Source organism: Oryzias melastigma, linkage group LG3, assembly GCF_002922805.2.
Source record: "Oryzias melastigma strain HK-1 linkage group LG3, ASM292280v2, whole genome shotgun sequence".
NCBI classification, from domain to species: domain Eukaryota; kingdom Metazoa; phylum Chordata; class Actinopteri; order Beloniformes; family Adrianichthyidae; genus Oryzias; species Oryzias melastigma.
Window position 1 is genome coordinate 11543331 of NC_050514.1, and position 22475 is coordinate 11565805.

Consider the following 22475-nt stretch of genomic DNA (forward strand, 5'->3'; position numbering starts at 1 on the left):
CTACTGCTGCTGTAGTCCATTTGCCTGAAGGTTGGACGTGTTCTATGTTCAGAGATGCTCTTCTGCAGACCTCGGTTGTAACCAGTGGTTATTTGAGTTCCTGTTGCCTTTCTATCGGCTATAACCAATCTGGTCATTCTCATCTGGCATCAACAAGACATTTCTGCTTACAGAACTTTTTTGACCATTCTCTGTAAACCCTATAGATGGTTGTTGGTGAAAATCCCTGTAGATCAGCAGTTTCTGAAATATTCAGACCACCCCGTCTGACACCAACAACCATGCCACGTTCAAAGTCACTTAAATCACCTTTCTTCTCCATTCTGATGCTTGGTTTGAACTGCAGCAGTTTCTCCTGACCATTTCTACATGCCTAAATGCATGAAGTTGCTGCTATGTGATTGGCTGATTAGACATTTGCGTTAACAAACAGTTGGACAGGTGTGCCAAGTAAAATGGCTAGTTAGTGTATGTACAATGTATTCAAAAATATTTCCAACCATACTCTGTAAATTAATTCACATGTATACTTTAAAACTACATCTTGTTTGTTCCCATTGATTTTGATTTCCATCTTACCTGTGACATTGATGGGGATGATACATGAAGAGACAGCATTCGAGTCCACAGGTGTCTTCTTATCCGATGGTGGGATGTTTTCCTTTGACCAGCTGCTCTGTTTCTCCTGGTGATTGGAGTCACTGGGGGCTGGGGCCTTTGCTCTGTGGCTCTCCAGAACCTCGTCGCACTCCTCTTCTCCCGCTGAGGTAGCCTGGAAACAGCAAAAACCTTAAGCCACATTTTAAATGATTTCATCACAGTTTAAGTTTTGTCAAGTCATAGACTTAAAACATTCTTTGAATGGGCAAATCACACAATGAAACAGCTAGTTCTTAAGAGTTTTCTCAAGATCATTTTAATATTAAAAACAATCTTGGATGAATAACGTTAGATCAAAAGATAAAAAAAAGTAAAAGCAACAAATGCTTGATACCTTTCTACTCCATGGAATGAAGATGCAACCTTCAATAGTGTCAAGTGAGTAAAAGCACTCAAGCTATGAACAGAAAATACAACAACACAAAATTAAAAAAAAAACAGATGGCATGAATGAAAAAATATCGGAGGAAGGAAAGTAATAGTGAAACAGATAATTGAAATACTCTCGATCAATCTCCGCTTTGGACACTTATTTTAATTTTTTTTTGCTGCCCAAAACCTCTGTATGATTTGATCTATAAAAACTAATGGATTTTTTTTTTAACTTTATTGAAATCTTGAGTGGAATATCAAGCTTTTAGATGTTTCAAAAAGTCCTACCTTTCTTTGGATTTCTGCCACTCTTTCTGGTCTCTCCTGTGGGCAAAGGAAGCATGCACTTGTTGAGCAAACGCAAAGAAAAAGAGTTAAACCTTTCCTCTTTGCAAACAAATGATTACTTACTTTTCTCTGGATGGTCTGAATCTCTGTTTCTCTCACAGTTGTCTCCTTCAGGAGGGGAAAAAAAGAAATTCAGTGTCACAAAATAGACAAACAGAACATATTGCCATCATAAAACAGGATTCAATAAAAGCCACTGGAGATGTTTACAGGACAATATTATGTGCTGCGTTTCTATAGAACACAAAAGTGTAGACATGCAGCAGCAAAACGACAGTGAACGCAGCGACACAGGTTCAGTGGTGCCAACAGGTTCATAACAGGCAGAACTCTGTTTTACCTTCCCAGGTTGATAGTCCAACTCCCGCTCCCTCTCTGCTCTCTCTTGCTGCATGCGTCAAATCAAAATATTATGTCAATGTTTGGAAAAAAAATATTTTTAAATTAGGCTAAAATTTAAATAGCTATTAATTGAACAAGACAGAAAAGAAAATTATTTAAAAAGTAGTAAATGTGACATGAACTGAAGTCGAAATTGGGTTTTAAGTTTTTAAAATGAGCACATCAGCATTTTTGGTTAACTAGTTTTAAAATGTTGTAAATGAATTTGTGTGTATATATATATAAACATACATACTAGTATTTACTCAGAGAAAGCTGGAAAAGGTTGTCATAAATGAGAGTTGTTTTTGAATCTGCACTATAAATCTAAGTTCTGATATCATTGGAACAAATTTAGAAATTTGTCAAAATAAATTTTGATCTTATAGTTTGAGAGCATCTTTATTAACATTTTGATAAGTGTGAGGAGTCTCTAAGAATCTTGCATAACTACTGTCTGAGCTGCAAACCTTTTCTGGGTTCGCCATCCGATGATTAGCTGAGAGGAAATTATGTCATCTTTCAACTTTTTTAGGTTAGTGTCACAGCTCTTGACCTTACCGCTCTTGCCAAGCGACTCCTCTGTTGTCTGCGGATGGAGTGAGGCGAGGGAAACGACGGCATGGGGGGTGCCACGGAGAGAGAGATAGTCATCCTGTTTCTCTCCCGGCTTGAGGATCGCTGATGAAGCTGTTCATCTGTGCAGCACAAGCCAAAGTAAGAAAAAAAAGTACTTCCAGCACGTCATAGGCAGTGAGAGTAGCTTTCTTCAGCATCTCACCTTGATGCAGCGCTCTGAGTCTGAGCTGAGCATTTTTGTGTAGCTCCTCAAGACACATCGGCCTGGTAGAGGGATGAAACATGTTGTGTTGCTGGTGGAGAGGAGCCTGATAGTGAGCTGAAAGCTTGCTCTCGATTTCCAGGTTTGACACAGCTGGAAGGAAGGAGGGACAGATAGGTCATGTTAGAGGAAACCAATGCTGTAACTCTGTTTCATTAACTAAGATTAATTAGGTCCTGTAAGTCGGAGCCCATCGTTCACACCATTTCTTCTTTTAGTAAAGTTTGTTGACTGAAGTTAAATAGTCAGATTTGTAAAAAACTTAGACCTTTTAAGCTCACAGTCGTGTTTTTTTTATTATTATATGTGTATTGATTATTTTTTAACACATTAACAGAACAAAACAATTGGCCCATGAATACAAACATGTGCAAGGATTCATGTTTACATCAAGCAGCAAAGAAAAAAGAAAAATAAGGGCAAATAAAATGAATTATAAGCAGGAGATACACTTGGTATTAAAACATAAATGCTCTTTTAATAACTATAGCGAGCTCCATAATCATGTTGATACTTAGACATAAAGACAGCCACAGGGAAACCACAGGTTAAGACTTAAACTGAGATGGTCTCAGTTGACTTCTTTTCTGATACCAATCAGAGAACGGTTCCAACCAAGTTCTGACATTCTCCAGCAACAGCACTTGCAGATTCAAATTAGTCCACTTTTCTCCCACCAAAGCTCATCAACAGTTCCCAAAAACACACTGCTAATAGGTCAATCAATGCCCACTTTCAGAACTCTCTCAAGCCAAAGATTATAAATCTTTAAAATACAATTGTGTGAACTCAATAGAAAATACATTGATTTTTGTGTTTATATGTTCCAAAAAGAACTTCGGATCAGCACTTAAACAACAAACGGATCTTTAAACAAACTTGTCATTATACAGGATGCTTTAGTGCTGGTTTTGTGTCATAGTTTACAGTCTAAATTTAAACAAGTTAAATGTATAAACAAAACATTTGGAAATTATACATTATGGATATTTCATGAGAAATTTTCCAGATTTACAGATTTGGGTCTTCATTTTAGTCAGCTGCAGCTTCTCTTTTACTTTCAGTGGAAATGTGCGGTAAAGCTTTGACTTTCCAGCAGAGGGCACCTGAACCCACCTCTAAACACATTCACACACCTAAAATCCCTGTGATTCTGGCTTGGGTCTGTTTATAGCATCACAATGCATCTTTTTTGGGAGTAAAGAAGTGTCTAAAATAAGAGAAGTAAGTCAGCCTTTGACTCTCCGATCAGTTGATTGTGACCCCAGGCTTCTTAACCATTATTTATTAGTCATATTTTCCTCATTTCATGTCTTATTTGCCCTTAGTAGCCCAGCAGTCATACAACTTCCAGATTTAAATTCAACACAGAAACCCTCCACATTGCACAGTTTAAGTCCTGAAAAAGAACTAGGGATGATCAACTCTCCACTTAGAATGGAAATTAACGGTCTTCTTTCAATTCATCATCAAGGCACAATTATTAACTACTACAAAATAAGACAAAATGGTTTGAGTTTTAACTCATGCAGTATTTTTATTGGGAATCTGGGGTGAAGTTGAACTCCCATAATTCAACAATACATTTTGTTGCAGTATTTGAATGTTGGTAAGTTTTCCACAGGTGTTCCACAGGAACAGTATGTTGTTTTGTTTCTTTTAATTCTGAAAATCTCTGGACATTCATGCTAATGGACATTCATTCAATGATGTTAGGCATGAAGAGCTTCTATGTCTGTTTGTGGAAAGCACACAATACTTTTTGTATCATACATTTTAAATGGAATACTCTTAAATAAAAGTAAAAAAGTAACTGAAAAAAACATGAATATGGTCAACATGGTATCAGGCCAAAAAGGTTTATATTGATTATTTTTTAAGCAGTGAAATTTAAAATAAATAAATAAAATAAAATAAAATAGTGAATTATTATTTCTTCATTTGAAGGGTTGTTTTTGGCAACAGGAAGACTTCTACTGATGAGTGGAATAAATTAGGATATTAGATAATGTTTTCAAACATATACTGTAATCATCACGCACAATGCATTTATCTGCAAATACAGATATTGTGCCATTGTTGTCACACATCCTTAGAACTAAATGGCACAAATGTGACAACATATAACTCAACTTAAAGAAAGTTATGAATTGTGAGGGCCTTTACAGACACAAACTTAAGTACATTTTAACTGAATAAATGCCAAATTCTGTGAATTTTTTATGTTACTTTTCTTAAGCAGCTTTGTCATTAGTAAAATTAAATTGTGACCCAAAGGGTGATCACAGCTACAATTATCACTGTTTTATCCAAAGGTTATTAACAAAAAAATTGTCAGTCAAAGATTCTGCAGGTTTTTCCACTTAAAAAGAGGGCTGTAATATTCACCATAAGTACAGTACACTTCAACTGTGAGAGACAGAATTAAAAAAAAAATCATAATGTTTGATTCCTAAGGAATTGATGAGTACAATAGTGCTGAAAATATTTTTTTTGGTTAATAAACAAAAGTTCATTCAATACTTGGTAATGAAACCCTGGTTGTCAGTGACAGAGGTTAAGTGTTTCCTGTAGGTCTTCCCCAAGTTTGTACACACGATAGCTGCTCTTTCAGCCCATTTCCCCATGCACATTTTCTCTAGGGCGGTGATGTATTTTGGAACTGTCTTTGAGCAACATGAACTTTAAACTCACCCCACAGATTCTCTGTTATATTAAGGTCCAGAGACCGGCTAGGTCACTCCAGAAACTTGAAATGTTTTTAATGTAGCCTCTCCTTTGTTGCCTGCAATGTGTTTGGGATCCTTGTAAGATCCATCCAAAATAGTCAATGATCACAGTCATAGAAGGTTTTTGCCCAAAATCTTCCCATGAATGCCCCAGCATTCTTTTTTTCCCTTCATACGGATCAGTCCTCCTGTCCACTTTACAGAATATAATACCCAAAGCATGAGGTTTCCTCCTCTTTACTGTCATTTTTACCAGAGTTCAATTTGGTCTCATTTGACCATGGAATTCTCCCAATCCTCCTCTGGACCGTCCAGACGGTCTTTGGAGAACTTGGGAGAACTTTAGACAAGCCTGCACATGTGTTGGTAAGGGACCCTTTTGTTCTTCAGTTTGTTCTTTTGTAACCTCTGCTCCTGTGGTTTCAGCTTTCTTCTGGTCTTTAAGTAGTTCCCCCTTATTGTATTGGGCTGTTTCCTCACCATTCTCAAGATTATTTTTGTATATAAAGTGTATAAATATTTGATATTAAGTCCTGAACCGGATACTGATAATTCATGTAGAGAAAATGTTATGATCAAGCCGGGGTGGGATTATATAAGTTCGCTTCCTCCCACTTCCTTTAAAGCGACATACTTGTGATTCAATGTAATGTTATTTTTTTTCATGTATTATTCCTGATTGCTTGAAATAAACCATTACTTCCGGTTCCGGGTCACGAGCAGACGTGTATAAATATTTTTGTCTGGAGATTATTGTTGCGTAGAGCTCCCGGTGAGGGACATTGTCAGTGATCTTGTATTTCTTTCATTTCTAAGACTCCAGTAGATGATCTCTTCTCACCAAGCGGTTTGCTTAATTTTGATTGAATCATCTCAGTTTTGTTTAGGTGTACAATCTTGTACCTGGTGTCCTTTGACAGCTCTTTGGTCATGATGGAGAAGTTGTATTTTGATGGTTAAAGGGTGTGGACAGGTGTATTTTATACAGATAACTAGTTCAAATGGGTGCCGTCAATACAGGAGGAGGATGGAGGAACTTCTTAAAGAAGTACTAACAGGTCCATGAGGGATAGGATTCTTGCTTGTTTATAGCTCAGTACTTATTTCCTGCAACATTATACAAACCAATTCTTTAAAAAATAAATAAATAAAATCAGACCATGCGACTTTCTGGATTTGTTTTTATCATTCTGTCTCTCACAGTTGAAGTGTACCAATGACAAACACTACAGACCTCTCTCATCTTTTTAATCAAATCTGACATGGATGTGTGATGTCGGTCTTTAGTCATTTTAGAGCATTTTCTTTACAACTCACATTAGTAAAAACTAAGAAAACTCACGCATAACAATAACTCAAATAACTGACTTTCCTCTTTCTGGACAAGCTGCAATATTTATCTCCCTCAATGGTCCAGATGTGAGTGAGCACAAGTCATTAGTAGGAAATGTATTATGGTGTATCTGGGTCACACTCCCTATGGCAGTGGCTGCAGAATCTTGTCACAGTAGACAGCTGTTATATAAGAAACACTATATGTCCAGTTCTGCGGAGGAAGAAATGTCCTGTGACAACCCTTGTTTCATCCACATAAATGGGGTCCTTTTATCTTTTTATGCTGAGCTTTGGACTTCAACAAGTCTTTTCCGCGCCAACTCTGACCCTTTGAACCCACTTCTATAAACACACGTGTTTGAGTTTGATGATGATGTTAATGTATCAGGAAGCACCAGTAGAAGCTGTACATTTTTAATTTATACATTTTTAATGTCCAACTAGGTCCAAGGAATGACCAATAGTTGCTACCTTTTTGTTTTACTCTTTTAGCCTAGTTTTTTAAGTTTATCACTGATAACCGAGCATTTATGTTCTGGCAGTTTATTAGTTAAATTTATGGTGTGATTCTGGTGCCAGCCAGGATAGATTTAATCTAGTTCAAAAATGGTATTTGTGAAACAAAACAAACGAGATTAATGTTGACGTGGCTAAACTCAACCTTTATTTCACCCTGCATGTCATGTCATTTACCATTACTTATTTCATCAAACTGGTTTAAAGTACTGTTAATAAAAAAGCAAAAAAAAATTACAAAAATGCTCTCTGGATTTATTGGCAGCTCTTTATACCTTAAAATTTAGGGCTGTCCTTTTTTGAAAATGTTATAAAAACCATTATGTATCTGATTAAATAACATTTGACTGGTCACAAAATAAAACTGTTGCATTTTTCGAAAACCTCATTTAAATTCTAGTTATTTAATGTTTTTTTCTGTCTATATTCAGATTTATTAGAGTTTGACTGAGATGTAAATATTTTCTGTCAGATAACTATAAGGCTATAGAAATATCACTCATTTTCAGAAAACATCAATTACAACAATATAAACAGAACGTATGTAGACATAGGCATTAATGTTGAAATTGTTGCTGCAGCCAGTACCTTTGGATTGTACAGGGGTGCAGCCCAGACCCAGACAAGCCAACGCCATGGTCAGCAAGTTTCCAATGCCTCTCTAGCTTCTGTCTTTGTTTTGGCATGTGCCGCTCCTCCTTTCTTTCAGCGTACTCCTTGTCATATTTTGTTCAAAAAAGGTCCCATCTTTTACTCCAAGAGATTGCGGTAAATCATCCCCGAACAAACACAACATCCACACTAACATCACTGCAGACACAGACCCCCGCCTCTTGCATCTCCCCACCCACCTGCTGTTTCAGCTTTCTCCTCCCCTCTGATGACTTAATACATTCCTAAAAACAAATATTTCCCATCCTCCTTTTTTTTTGTCTTTTAAAAAAATGATCATAAAGAAAACATTTTTGTAATACGCTCATATTTTGTGAAATATACACTGAAACTCGTCTTTTTTTCACCCTCCATGGTGGTCCGATTCCTCCCTTCATATGAAGTCAGATGGTAGGGTCTGCCTGAGCATGGCCTGTCACTGACCATAATCTCTTTATAATGTAGTATTATGCAAAGGGACGGGGGGCATTCAGTCACAACGTATTTATTTATTAATCTACCACATGCTGAGAATGTGTATTATATGCTTAGACCTCCTTTTGCTTTCACCTAAAATGACAGTAGATAGTTAAAATTCATATTTAAAGTGAAACCACTGATAAAGTTAGAAGAGGTTGAAAACAAAAAATCAAAAATGTGTTTATTTTTGTCTGAAGAGATGCTTTGTTTTACATCTGTGGTGGTAAACATCCCCATGTGGTTGTATTAAAAACAGCATTAGAAAACAGAGAGAGCGTAAGAGCACCCTGCCTGGTAATCTGCTGTAATCTGAAGCTCTGGCAGTTCTCTGATTTTGGAGTATAGCCGGCAGATTCTGCATTTTGCTCAAGGAGATTTCAGCGAACCACGAGTCTTTAAAAAAAAAAAAAAACACCAGCAGTGTTTGCAAATATTTCTAGCCAACTACTTAAGGGGACCACTGTGGTCAACCACTGCAGTACATTAGGTTGTGGTCAGCATCTGCAAAAAGAAAGTGTTATGACTGTGCATAATAAATGTGCAAATCCCCCCTTTAGTAGAGGAGGTCCTTAAAATCTTCTCATCCCTAGAGTTGCATGTCAGTGAAGTACAGTCATCAATGAAACATGAGTGGTAGACCACAGACACTTTGACCAAATAATAACAAACCTTAGCTTTTGGATAAGACATTTACAGTTTGACCTGTTTAAAGAATATGTTGGAAAATTTGTTCTTAAAATGATAAAAAAAAACATACAGAAGAATAATCTAAATATTTTTTAAAAACTACCCATTTTTTATCAGTAAAAGTTATTGATTTGTGCTTGAAAAGCTGCTTTCAACTTTTCTGTTTCCGCCCTTTCTAGCCTCTTTGTTCTGAGACTCTAACCTGCATGTTTGTGCTCAAACGTGTGTGTGACTGTGCATGCAATGTCAGGCTGTTACATGTGTCCATAACAGTGGAACCGAGTACAGCACTGAGGCCCTGGCCTTATTTATAGTGCCCTCCACGTCACGGCGAATCAGACGAGTCAGATAAAATATCACCAACACAACAGCAGGTTAAATGTTCAAGGGATTATTTCCTGGCGCTGCACCCGCTGTTTACTCAGTATTAACAGACTCCACTAAAAGGACTCCTGTGCTGCCCCGTGGTGGCACAGCATGATCACTGCACAGTCAGACAGCACACTACAGTATGTGTTCACTAGGAAAGAAGCACCAATGAGATGCAAGGTTTAATGTGTTATGTGTCAGAGAGACATACATTTACAGTTTACAATCTACACAAATAGGAAAATTTCTAGTACAATAGAGGAAATCTTCATAGTTTCTATTATTTTCTTAAAAGTGAGCTAACAACACGGAAAAAGTTCATAAAACTGCCAGATGACTTTATCATTACGCCTCTGCTTAAAATAATAAAGAAATTACAAAGCTGTAACTTTAACTTATTTCCCAGTAACGATGCATGCTTTTCATCATCTTAGCAAATACATTAAACATATAGCTATGCTTTTATAACAAATGCGAAACAAGACGCTAATTTAAATCCAAAATCTAATTGTCTTTTTCCCTCAACCACAACAAAGGTGTTAAAATTCAGTTTTGTATTCGATCTTGTTCTTTTCAGAGTAAAGAGGAAATTCTGGTTCTACAAATTCATTTTTTCTGAAAAAAGACTTATGGAAACCAAATAGCAAAGCTAGTTTAGCTTAGTTTAGTTTAGCTTATCTTAGTTTATTTAATTTTAGCGTAGCTTAGCTTATTTTAGCTTTGTTAGATTCAAGATACTTTAACAATCCCACAGGGTGGGGAAATTCATTGTTTAGCTTATCTTAGATCAGGTTGGTTTGTTTATCTTCGCTTAGTTTAGTTTATCTTAGTTAAGCTTAGCTGGGGGGGCGACCGTGGTGCAGTGGTAGGGCGGTCGACTCCTGATCGGAAGCGAGCAGGTTTGATTCCCGCCTTGCTCGCACATGTGTAGAAGTGCAAGACACTGAACCCCAAATTGTCTCTGGTGGAAGGTTGGCGCCAGTGTTCGGCATCGGAGCCACCACCAGTGTGTGAATGTGTGTGACAGTAAAGCGCTTTGGGCCTTCAAGGAAGGTAATAAAGCGCCTTATAAGTATACGCCATTTACTATTTAAATAAACATATATATAGATATATATATTTAATATTGGTTCATCACTAAATACATGTGTACTAATTAAAATAGGATAGCTTCTTGTTTTCACACTTATTTAAGCAAAATTCATAGTTCAATTCATTTAGTATGTTTCCCTGAAAGCATTAACACAGACATCCTTCCAATGTGCCCCTCTGCATTTCTGTGGATGTGGCAGCGAATAAAAGTGGCAGCAAGTGATTAATGTTTCATCATCTCATGTTATTGTGAGGACCTCCTCTCCTCACTTAACTTCTTTTTGTTCCGTATTTCCCCTGTTCCTCATCAATATTTCAACAAAGTTCTTTAAAAGAATTTAATCAAAAGAGAAAACAGGGACAGTATGCTGGATTCACATAAACAAAGAGAAGCAAGATGTCCATTTGGAAACGTGTAGACCGATTTGTTGTTCCAAAGATGCACATGTATTTGTACATACCGACTTAACCGTTTCTGAGGTACTGGAGGGGTCATTTAGGGTCCCTTGGTTTGGGTCAAAAGACTTGCCTTGTGCATAATACATTGCATAAGTGAATTAAAGTGAATTTCACTGGATGATGATCCCATAGGCTAGAATGATAAAGACTCAAGCTTTAATTTAGTCTTTCATTTTCTATAAAGTAATGTAACATAGAAATTGCATCTATAGACCACTAATTTAGAAAATTGGAAATTTAATTTATATTTTTCTGTTTAAATTCTCACTCTAATAATTTTTTTATGCATTTTAAAAGTGTTACCAGTGGTCTCTTAATTATGATTATGGGTTTTTAGCCAAAACAAAAAAAAAGGAAAAATGTTTTTTTAAGACATAGTTTTTGCAGAGTGGCAGGAGATCATCAGTAGTTCCCCTCTCAGCTGTGGGCAGAACTGTTGTTACAGAATAAGCCCGCCCCTACTTCCCACCACTCCCACTAGCTTACAGCCCCTTATAACACCAACCTAACATGCAAAAATGGTGAGCAATATTAGAGATATGCAGCCATTCAGTTTTAAATCACATACTACAAGGACAAACACAGATGCACATAGATCTATTTGTTTAAAACATACTACAGTTATAGCTGATCCAAGTTAAATGTAGGTTTTTGATAACTTTGTGAATTATTTTTATAGGTCTACAGCATTAATACAGACTCCTTCCTGTAAAAGTATCATCTATGACAGCCTCTGCAAAGATGAAAGCTGGTAGAGTGTGACGAAATGCCAGCTTCATATCAATACTTTTGACAGTGTGTACACATATAAGTTGCTCTCAATGGGTTCTTGTCAAATTTGCTTCAGCCAACATGTTCTGCCAGTGTGTTGAAGTGTGTATGTGTGTTTTTTTGTAAATGCTTCAGCCATGTTGGTGGAATGGCACAAAACAAGCCATCGCCCATGTTATTTTTAACTTCATGTCTCCATGGAAACCAGCGCATATGCTGGGAGGGGGTGATCTCCCGCTGCGTGTAGGTTGAGGGAGACTCCTACTGCTGGTCATAGTGTGACAGCCTGGTGTGGCTGTCTACATCTGTGTTTGAATGAAAGTGTAATAATTGGCTGGAGCACGTCTTCTTTGTTGATCTAGGCCAGCTGCTTCATGGGAAATTTTTTTTTACATGACAAATTTGTATGGGTGTCAACCGATAAAGACGCATCCTAAAGCCAGCAGCAAAAAGACATGCAGAAGTGAGGGTGGATGAGGGCTACAGTGGAGGAAACGGAGGAAGCACCACCATGCTGATGAGAGGAGCTCCTCTGAGGACACGAGAGCAGCAGCTACACCGAACAAAACTACTGCGTCTGCTAGGTAGCACTAGCTACTGCTTGTGTTTCCCTCAGTACTGAGGAACCATCAGTGGAAGAAAAGGTAGCATCTAATAAGATTGTAACATCTTCATTAGCAATTAATACCAGCTTTCTATTTCTGTACATATGATTACTTGATCAATGAGTCTACAGTGACTTCAGCCGTTTTTGTGTGGTTGAGGGGGCGGTTTATCTTGGATAAGGACATTGGTGTATAGCTTTTGAAGCCATCGGGCTGAACTGATAGAGCATAGTTGTTTCTATGGAAACAACTTAAAGATAAAAGCTGTGAGGAGTGAGAGCTGTGCCAGAATGGTTCCCATAATGCATTCTGCCAGGGGAACTCAGGGAAAGAGAGACAGACGGAGTGGTACACAAAAGAGGAAGAGGGTGCATGAGTGAATGTGCAAAAAAAACATGTGTGTGCGCGCACATAATCATGTCTGTGGTCATGTGATGCTACAGACTGTGGATTTGCAGCAGGGTATCCTTAGAGGTGATAATCACCCACACTGCACAATATGCTTTCAGAAACTTGTTTTTAATGCTCACGCCCCGCTCCCATTCACTGTAATGTGAGAGAACTCCTGGTGGGGGGTTGAGGGCTAAGAGGTATTAGCCACCTAAGCCTCTGTGTGATAGTTTGTTGACTAATTCTTCCAACATGGCATTTAATAACCTAACAAAGTGCAACTAATGATAGCACCATATGCCACCTCACTCTACTTTAACACAATTATTAAAGCTGCAACGACACTAACCTCAAGCTCCCATTGATTGGGCGAGAAAAGATTTGAAACTTTAGTTTGACAGTGAACTATCAAAGATGAACTCTCCGCAGTTACAACAACTGCCCTATTGGTGGCGGTGTTGTCTAAAATGAGAACCCAGCACAACTAAAACAAGATAAAGAAGAAGACTCAGATACCGGATAGAGCATTGGTCGATGTTAACAGCGATAGCCAGACTTTTTAAACATTCTTCGATACACATATGTATAAATACCTTTTATTTAATTTTATTATTCTTCTTGTATTCATTTTTTAAATTTACTTTTATTGTTTTTTTAATACATAGCTTATATATCATTTAGTTTTTCTTTCACTTCCACTCTCTGGTTTGCTGGACAGACACTGCCGTTTAAAGACCCCCTCCAATAAAAATCCTGTTTTTGGTGTTTTTAACATATTCTTGTGACATTTTTCTTATGATGGAGCACAAATACAAAGATAATCAAGTTAATTTTGGAGTACTCGAGTTTTCGAATCATTGTGAATCTGGATAGGCAATAAAAGACCATTTGAAAAAGCTAGCACAGACTGTGTCTGAATCCCCCCCCCGACTTACTATATAGTGCCCTATATATTGTGTTTGCCATTTTCTAGAGCTGTCCGAATCTGAAATTCCAAAGTCAAGTGCACTCAAAATTTCCCAAAATTCTTTGCAAAAAACTAGCATGCATTGATGCTCAATACATTAGTGAATATAGACCACGATACATTGCGGTTTAATTATTTTTGCAAAAAAAAAAAATCCACATTTTAATCATTAGAACACAGTGGAGTCATAAACAGATGTCCTGAAATGTTTATATTGATTAGATTTTCATTTTGTGAAATCGGTAACGTCATAAACTGCGTTTAGAAAAACAGAAGAAAAGTAGTGAGCATGGTGTCCGAATTGCTTTTAAAATCCAGGGCACTATATAGTTTTTTTGATAGTTAGGGATTAGGATGGGAAATCGGACAAAGCCATAGAAGCTACTATGGCAGGCTTCACCTCACTCAGATGCATCAACATATAGACCAATAGATCCATGTACGTCTTTGTTTTTACTCGTCTGATCTGGGATCTGGCTCACAACTGAATGACTGGATGGCTCCAATAATAATCCTAAATGTACTCAGAATGCTTTTAAAGTAGAGATCAAAAGATGATTGGAGTGGATCTCTAACCACACCTGGGTTCACTTGTTTGTCAGCATAGACCCTTGTTTCTGCGTGGACCAGGGTCTGGTCCGCTCCAGGGTTCAGATGTGGTTTCACACCTGTCCATATTATGACCCATCAGAGGAAACAAACTGGTGTGAACCAAACAGCCCTGATGTGACGGTGCTGTGCTATCTGAGATCAAGGTGTGACTTGCAACATGGCAGGATGTCTGTCAAGAGAGACCCAAAATATTTTTCTGCCATTTTTGTTTCAATGAGCAGTTTGTTATACGCTTTCTGTTTAGTTCCTTGGGCAGGAAACCCTTGAAAAAAATATGTTCCTAATTTTCTGGGTAGAGAATGAATGAATAAATAAAAAACATTTTTCAGTTTTCTGGTTTAATAATGCAACACCATATAGAAATGAAATGGAACTACAGTTCAGGACTGTGTTTCTCATGACAGAAATCCGTGCTGGAATTTTCTGAAGCTACTCTTCCAGTTTGGGGGTCGTGGCACTGAATGCTCCGATTACCACCGACCCCATTGTTAATTTGGATGCATCGCTTTGATGCATTCAGAAGTCTCACATAGTCACACTATTGTTGCTCGTACAGTCTTTGGCCAAACATGTTTTATCCTCATTTTAGTTTAGATTTTACTCATTATTTGAGGCTGATATAGACTTCAGACTTAAATTATCAGCACATTCTTGAAACCTATAGACTTGATGCAACTTTGAAAAACAGTTACACTCATTAGAGCATTGGTAATGCACACATTTTTGGACTTTCTGGTCGTTTTGGTGCAAAAACTTCTAACCTTGTAAAAGTAGAATCGTGAACTGCTGTCAGTAAGTTTTGACATTACATGAACCAGTTTTAAAAAGCCGTTTCTGCCTCTACTCAGCATGATCTCTCCATTTCAGCGTGAATTTGAAAGTCCTCTCTTTTTGAATTGAATGTATATGCCATATCTCGGTGTCCTCCCCTCTCTTTCTCCCATTCTCCCTCTCCCCTCCCCCTCCCCCTGGGTGATGCCAGTGCTGTTGTCAGGCTGGAGCTGAAAGCAGCCAATCGTGTGGCTCTGTGCTGAAGAGCTCTGGGGTGATGTTAGGCAGTTTCATGCTTATACGATGAGCTTTGCCAAATGTAGGTCATGCTTCTCCTCTTTCTCTCTTTCTACTCTCACTTTTACTCACACATGCGATCATGCACACAGAGACATGCGTTTGTTTGGGAATTTTTTTTTCTTCCAAATCTTAATTTATTATAGAAGACTGAGTCCAAACCCCAAAACTAGCTGATCTAAATGTATCCTGTACCCAGTTTTTACCATTTTAAAGGCAACCCCCCATGCTCAACTGACCCCAGAAATGATGCTCTGCCTCCACTTGATTTGGTTGGGTTTCCCAGAAACTATTGATCTCAACACGGTCAGAAAGGATTTCCCTATGATGTTACACAAACAGACATTTTCACTTTCAGAGATCACACAAATAAAGCAAGCTGACTGCATTTTAATCTCATTACCTCACATACTATGCAGATGTGAGGAGATGAAAGTGTACTCATGTAAACTCCACCCTAAAATGCTACACATTTTAAGTTAAAAGAGGTCCTTCCTCCCTTGTGTTGAGCTCAACAACATGATAAGTCTACTCAAAAACACAGTCAGAGGATTCTTTAGATCATCTGACCAATACAGAAGATCCTTTATGCCCACAGCAGCTACCACTGACCATCACTACCTATCAATGTCACAAAATGAGTCATAATTTCCTATTTGAGATTAGAAGAGTTTTTTTAATAGTTAAATTGAAGTGGTAACTAGAAACATATCTTATATTTTGCTTTGCTCATGAGATAATTCTAAGTGTTGTGAAAAATAAAAAGTAAAAATCATAATGTAAAAATCCCATTGCTACAGAAACTATTGCTGCCCTCAATAATTATGTTAAAAACATTATTTTTATATTAATCATTTGATCAAATAATATGTTTTTTTTCTTTATATTATTACAGGAAAAAAAACAGACATGTTTCTCTGTAACATCTCAGATCGGCAACCTTTTTTTTTTACTTAAAGCATCACCTTCTCGTCTCTTGTTTCACTCCAGGCTTAGTTGTTACTGTTGGACCATCTATTATGTCCACTCTCCAGTAATGGCATTCGGTTTGAGCCATGACTGTTTATATATCCACACTGTTACTAATGCACTCATGCAGCAACATCTTCACAGGCATACACAGTGATGAACTGTATAGTTTCACTATAGACATTTTAACTTCAAAATTAAACATATTACTTAAAAATTTTTTTCACCTAAACCCCTAACCATTTGGCAGCACAGCACACTGAGCCCTTTGAGCAGCTCTACACCAAAACAACAACAGGATCTCGCGAGAGCCAGCTTGTGTTAAATGTTCTGTCAGCTTTGTAGTTTTTGTTTTTATGAGACATGTACTTCCTCGTTTTTACTTGGGATGGATATCTAACTGAAAGGCTCTGCCATGCTGCTGCTAGTATCATATAAAAACTCAGATTTCTGATTTCGTTGCAGCTCAGATTAAAAACAAGTGAAGCGGGTCATGCATGGAGCTTCAGCTTAAAAAAAAATAGTGAAAAATTGTTCTGTTGTAGTCTTGGGATATATCGCGATACGTATCGTAAGACGCATATTGCTATACATATATCGCCAGACTCTTGCCAATACAGACCCATAGTTATAATCTAAGTTTTTCAGGAAACATTTTTTTTAGGAGGTGATGGTGTTTCCAAAGTGTTCAGCTTTATCAACAAAAAAAAAAAATATATATATATATATATTTTTTTTAAAGTGCTTTAGCAAACATTTCAATTATAGCCTAAATGTTATTTTGCTTTGCTCTACAGCTAGTAGAAATTCAAAGAAAAAGTGATGAATATTATTTCATGGCAGTTTTGTCATGCTTCACGTGATTTACGTTTACTGATGTTGCCCGTTTAGGTTCATTCTGTAGACAAGATCTCCTCGTGTAATGACATTTAGCTCCCTATCTGGGCTCACGGGGAAACCTTTGGGTCTCTTCGAAACTGAATTAGCATTACACCATGAGCCGCTGACAAATGTGCAACACACACATGCACACACGCAAAGCTCCTCCTCAGAGAGAGAATTATTTCTACGTCCCTGGGTTGCCACTGCTAAGGTTGACCTATTTTTATCCAGACCTCTTCCTCTCTCTTCCATTCTGTCTGTTTCTGTGGTTCACTTGCTGCAGACCCATAATTCACCCTGTTTAATAATTCACCACGGCTTTATAAGTGTCGACTTTTCAAAACAACAGATCCAAGGAAGCAACAATAGCATTTTACAGAGCTAAATAAACAGAAAACTGTTTAACGGTATGATGCATGCTGCATGGTAAATTGTCTTGTGGAAGGTCATTAGCTCAAATCCCAGGTTTCTCATGCTGAAAGTGTCCTTGGACAAAGACATGTAATCTTTAATTGCATGAAAGGAATCCCTTCTTTGGAATTCTCTATTGGTTGCAATTTAAAACATCTAATGTTGCCGTGCAGACTGCTCAACTTAATGTTAATCGTTTAGAAAAAAAAATGACTTGATTTACATTCACAGAAAGTGCATCTTTTGGAAAAACAGAGTACCACGCAGTTCTGCAGCAGCCATGGTTTCAGAGTCCTATTGTAAACCACTGATTATTTGCAAGTCTATGCACAGAATTTCTCAGCCTAATATGATTGGATGGCCAGATTGAACAAGAACCAATGAGGACACAAGGAGCAGAAGAGCAGGCACAGAGCGTACTCTCACTGATGCTGGGCACACCCTGTAGCACAGAGTATATGTGTGTGTGTGTGTCTAAATCTGATGGGTGTGTTATCTATGTGACTATTTATATATTAAGGCTACATGCTTTCTTTCAGCTAAAAAAAATTCCACTATGCATTATTTTACATCTATCCCTACCCCCTTTTAAATCTCCTCCCAAGAGGTGAAGCAGAACAAAGACAATAACTGTAAGATTTTCTGCACCTGTTCTGTCCCTGTGGTGAAAACACTACATCTAAAAATCAAATAAAATCAGCAGGATCTATTTTATGTGTATTAAAAAAGAGGATATCTGACATGGCAGTAACGCTAAAACTTGCAACCTAAAAAGTAAAACTTCACAGAATAACACTCCTGCATTTAACAGCTTCAGTTTCTCAAGTCTTTTTCTGTACGTGGAGAAAAGCATGTGATTCATCCCATCGCTTTAAGCCTTCGAGGAAGGTAGAAAGTGCTATACAAGTATCACACTGAGCAATACAAAAAAACATTTTCTTCTTTGTTTTGGGAGTGTTCTATATTGGTGAATTGCACATTTATTTTTATCTTTTTTAACTACTAGAAATTAAGAAGTGGAGCAGGGAGGTTAATACAGTTATTTTAGAGGGCGTTGTGACTCGACAAATATCCAACATTTGACCAATCTTCCTCCTTAGTTTGCAACCAAAAATGTTTCCATACAACACTGATGTGAAGCTTTATTGGTCAGAATATAAGTTAAAGTTAAAGTACTATCATTTGCCACGCACCTAGGTGTGTGAAATATGTTCTCTTTGACCCATACCCTGGGGGAGCGGTGAGCTGCAGACACAGCCGGGCTCAGGAACCATTTGGGCCCAATTCAATTCTTTCCCTTCTCCGTACCCCTACATTTACCACTCCGAACGGAGAGTTATGGAAAAATAGTGTCTGAGATTTTGGAGGTCACTTTTGTTTGATGACATCACCAATGGTCGTTGGTCCGCTAGCGCTAACGCGGAGCTTCCAGCACTCGAATATACTTCACAAAATTGGTTGTATAACTTTTGAAAAGGTCTTGCTCTAACCAAAAAGTCAGTATTTACATTTAAATGTAAACTTCTGTGCTTCAGAGCACACCCACAGGAATAATTTGCTTCTTCTCTGCGACACAGCGGGACGCGGAACCCCCTCGCAAAGCGGAACCCCCTCGCGAGGGAGAAGTCTGTATCCCTACGCTTGGAAGGGGGGGGTTATTAAAAAATAGACACCACTTGCGCTTCATACGCCCCTTCAAATGGAGGGGTAGGGAGAAGGGAAGAATTCAATCCAACCCCTTAATGCTGAGTGTGAAGCAGGGACCCCGTTTTTAGAGCCCTTGGTATGACCCAGCCTGGATTTGAACTCAACACATTCCAGATTCAGGGTGTAGATTCTACCACAAGCCCACCGAGCTACTGTTTTTTTTAAATATATAAAAGACGTGGATTATTTGTTTGTTTAAATCTAAACATCTACCAAAATATTTAGAGGCTCAGCTCAGAAATAACTTTCCTCTTGCTTCCAAGCTAAAGCTATGTGTTAGCTGCTAACACTGTCTATTGAAAAGTAACGTTGGGCTGGTTGTCTAGAGCTACATTCACACTGGGCATGTGACGCACGTTCTTTAATGTGCTAGTCATGCATCCTTAAACACGCATTTAGCCCATGGACTGTCGCTGCCATAGAAATGTATTATTTCTATGGTCTATGGTCGCTACTCCATACTAGCGCATGTCCACCATCTAGATTTGGAGAAGACTTGGTGTGAAGTGTCAAAATGGCGCAAAGATTGTGAATCTTCCACTGCTCTATTCCGAGACATGAAAATGCAATTATTAACTTCTGCTTAATTTTCAAATGATTGTTATCTCGGGGAATTAACAGAGACGCCGTCCATCCATCACTACCAAATCCAAGTCCCTGATCGGTCAAAGTTTGATCTGTTTGAACTTTCAACGCGCCTTCAATAGCTGTGTGTTTCGTAGATAGAAACCAAAAACGATCTCAGTGTGCATCGCTACATGTGAACATGAGAGTTTTGAACTCGCAAGCCCAAAACACGCGGTTACACAGACTTTTTATCTGAAGCAGCCGCTTGAGCTCACAGTGTTGAAGGCGGTGTGAATATAACTTAACTGACAATATACCAATAGACTCCCTGCAGGGTAGTGGATCCTGAGGACCAGAGAAAGGCAAAACCCCAGAGGGCTGTAACAAACGTCTCATCTGCACCTTAAAACACATCCAAAGCAGAAGATTCTTTTTTATTTTATCATCAGTTCCATAATAAAATCGAATTTAGTGTTGTTTGCCGTGGATCATATCAATTTTAGCAAAACGTCTTGGTTTTTTTATTTAATGACATTTTATTTTAGGTGTCTAAGAAAGAGCTAAATACCCATTTATTGAACCAACCATCCTTCAGAAATGATCTACAGTAGAGGAGATGAGTGGCACAGTGGAAGAGTGTCTGTCCTGAAACTGGGAAAGTGTGATTTGATTCCATTTTTAGATCAGAAAAGACACTAAAAATGGCCCATAATGCTTCCCTCCTTGACGCAGCATTGGAAGTTGGTGTGAGAGGTGTGAGGGGTTATAACTCCAATTGCTTCCTGAGTGCTTCTCTGACTCATAGATCCACCAGGGTGTGGGTTAAATCCAGCAAAGCACAGCAAAGAAATGTGTCATACATTTCAAAAAGTTGAAAATGTGTATGTATTCAGTAGATGAAGGTTTCTTCTTTTTTGTGCTGTGCCAATAAAAAAAATAAAATAAATAAGAAGGGTGATGGAAGTTTATTTTGTGCATTTATCAGTGATTCCATGACATACACAAATACTATAATGCTATAAAAACTATTAAACTCTGTCAATTGTCTACAAACAAGCCGGAAAGAGTTGTAATCATTTGGGAACTCTAATTTTCTGTAGCATCCCCGGTAGGACAACGGGGGTTCATTTACTATTAGACCAGGAATAAAAAATATATAGACAAGCACATTTTGTGTCATTTTCTAGCAAAATGTGGACAGTATGAATAAGTAATGCAATGTCCTGAATTTGGCGCAGATTTTTTTTTTCATATCATGTGCTAGGTGTCACTGAGTTCACTTCAGCTACACTTCATCTCTCTGTACTGCTTTCAGTCCAAGCTGAGAGAGTCAAGACGGGATGTCAAAACTATGCTGACAAGTTTCCAAAAGTATCAAGAAGTTCATTTCTATAGATTTCTTTACCTTTTCTGAATGGGCAGAAGGTCTGGGAAGTGTTTAAAGTGATCAGACCAGTTAGGAGAAGTTACTGAATGAATAGATTTCAATTTCAGCTGTAAGCAAACCAAGTAAAAAGCCTTTAGAGTCGATAATACCATTGGAGGTCAAGATTACTATTATAAACCAACAAAAAATGGAGGAATAACAAATTCAAGCAAATTCTTGAAAATGTTTATATTTCATATCACAGTAGATTATTTTTGCTAGCACTGATCCAGATTGAAGGTCAGTGACTGTATTTCAGTGAATATGGAGGGTTTTAGACGTTTTTTGGCTGCCGGCAGAACTGACACAAATCTAATGTTTTTGCCTGTATCGGCTTTTTATGACATTCTGAACATTTCAAACTACATAAAATCCAACATTTTTAAACTCGAGCTGGCACTGTCAGCCTCAGTGTGTGCAGGCAGGCTTCCCACTGTGTGACAGTAGTCACAACTCTGCAGAAATGAACCTCATTGATTGTTAAAAAAAAAAAAAAAAACAACGACACTGGTCACCGAGCTGATCTGTAAATCATAAAATTGTGTATTGAGACTTGCTTTTATATTCCGGTCTTTGGGTTTTGCCATTTTTTTTCACTTTTGTGTGTGTTTGTGTAGTTTTCCTCTTAATTTTGCTCATTGCATTTTTGAGTTACTTTCTCTTAAAAAAAAAAAAAAAACACTTGATGATAATAGTGTTTAACATATTTAGTTTAGTTTGTTAATTTATCTATTGGACAGCGTACAAATACATTAAGCTTAAAAAGCAAAGATCCATCAGATTGTAGCTTAATGGCTAATTTTCATCTGTAGTCCCTTTACAAACAATACATTATGGCTAAACATTATAAATATTTTTACCAGTTTAAAAGTTTAAAAAAATAAATGAAAACACATGAATTTACAAAAGAAACACAAAACAATAACATTAAACATGGTCTTGAAACATTTTTCTCATATAAGAAAACTAAGCTCAAAAGTGCATTTTTGATGATAGCCAAACTGTTGTAAATCAGGAGCCGACAAAAAAGAAATGTTGCTTATTTGTGATTTAGAAAATTCGCTGGGCGGTCCTCAAGCTCCCTGCTCTAAGCTATCAGCAACTGAGAGGGGAAGGGGAACGGGTGGTGGGGTTGCTCCAGCCCAGCCGTCCCACTCACAACCCTAAAGGGAATTTCTAA

At 37.7% G+C, this 22475-nt stretch overlaps 1 protein-coding gene across 5 annotated transcripts in view; it reads right to left on the reverse strand.

Moving 5' to 3' along the window:
• Positions 1-22475, reverse strand: part of nhsb (Nance-Horan syndrome b (congenital cataracts and dental anomalies)) — a 54419-nt gene that overhangs the window by 11255 nt on the left and 20689 nt on the right. For 2 of the 5 annotated variants that reach the window (XM_024295862.2, XM_024295860.2), the window contains exons 2-8: positions 2543-2695; positions 2323-2459; positions 1721-1768; positions 1444-1488; positions 1321-1356; positions 995-1057; positions 580-772 (exon numbers count right to left, since the gene is read on the reverse strand). In XM_024295862.2, coding sequence (XP_024151630.1) covers positions 580-772; positions 995-1057; positions 1321-1356; positions 1444-1488; positions 1721-1768; positions 2323-2459; positions 2543-2695 — 675 coding nt within the window. The remainder of the gene's footprint in view (positions 1-579; positions 773-994; positions 1058-1320; positions 1357-1443; positions 1489-1720; positions 1769-2322; positions 2460-2542; positions 2696-22475) is intronic. The other 3 variants (XM_024295861.2, XM_024295863.2, XM_036209631.1) reach the window with 3 other exon arrangements.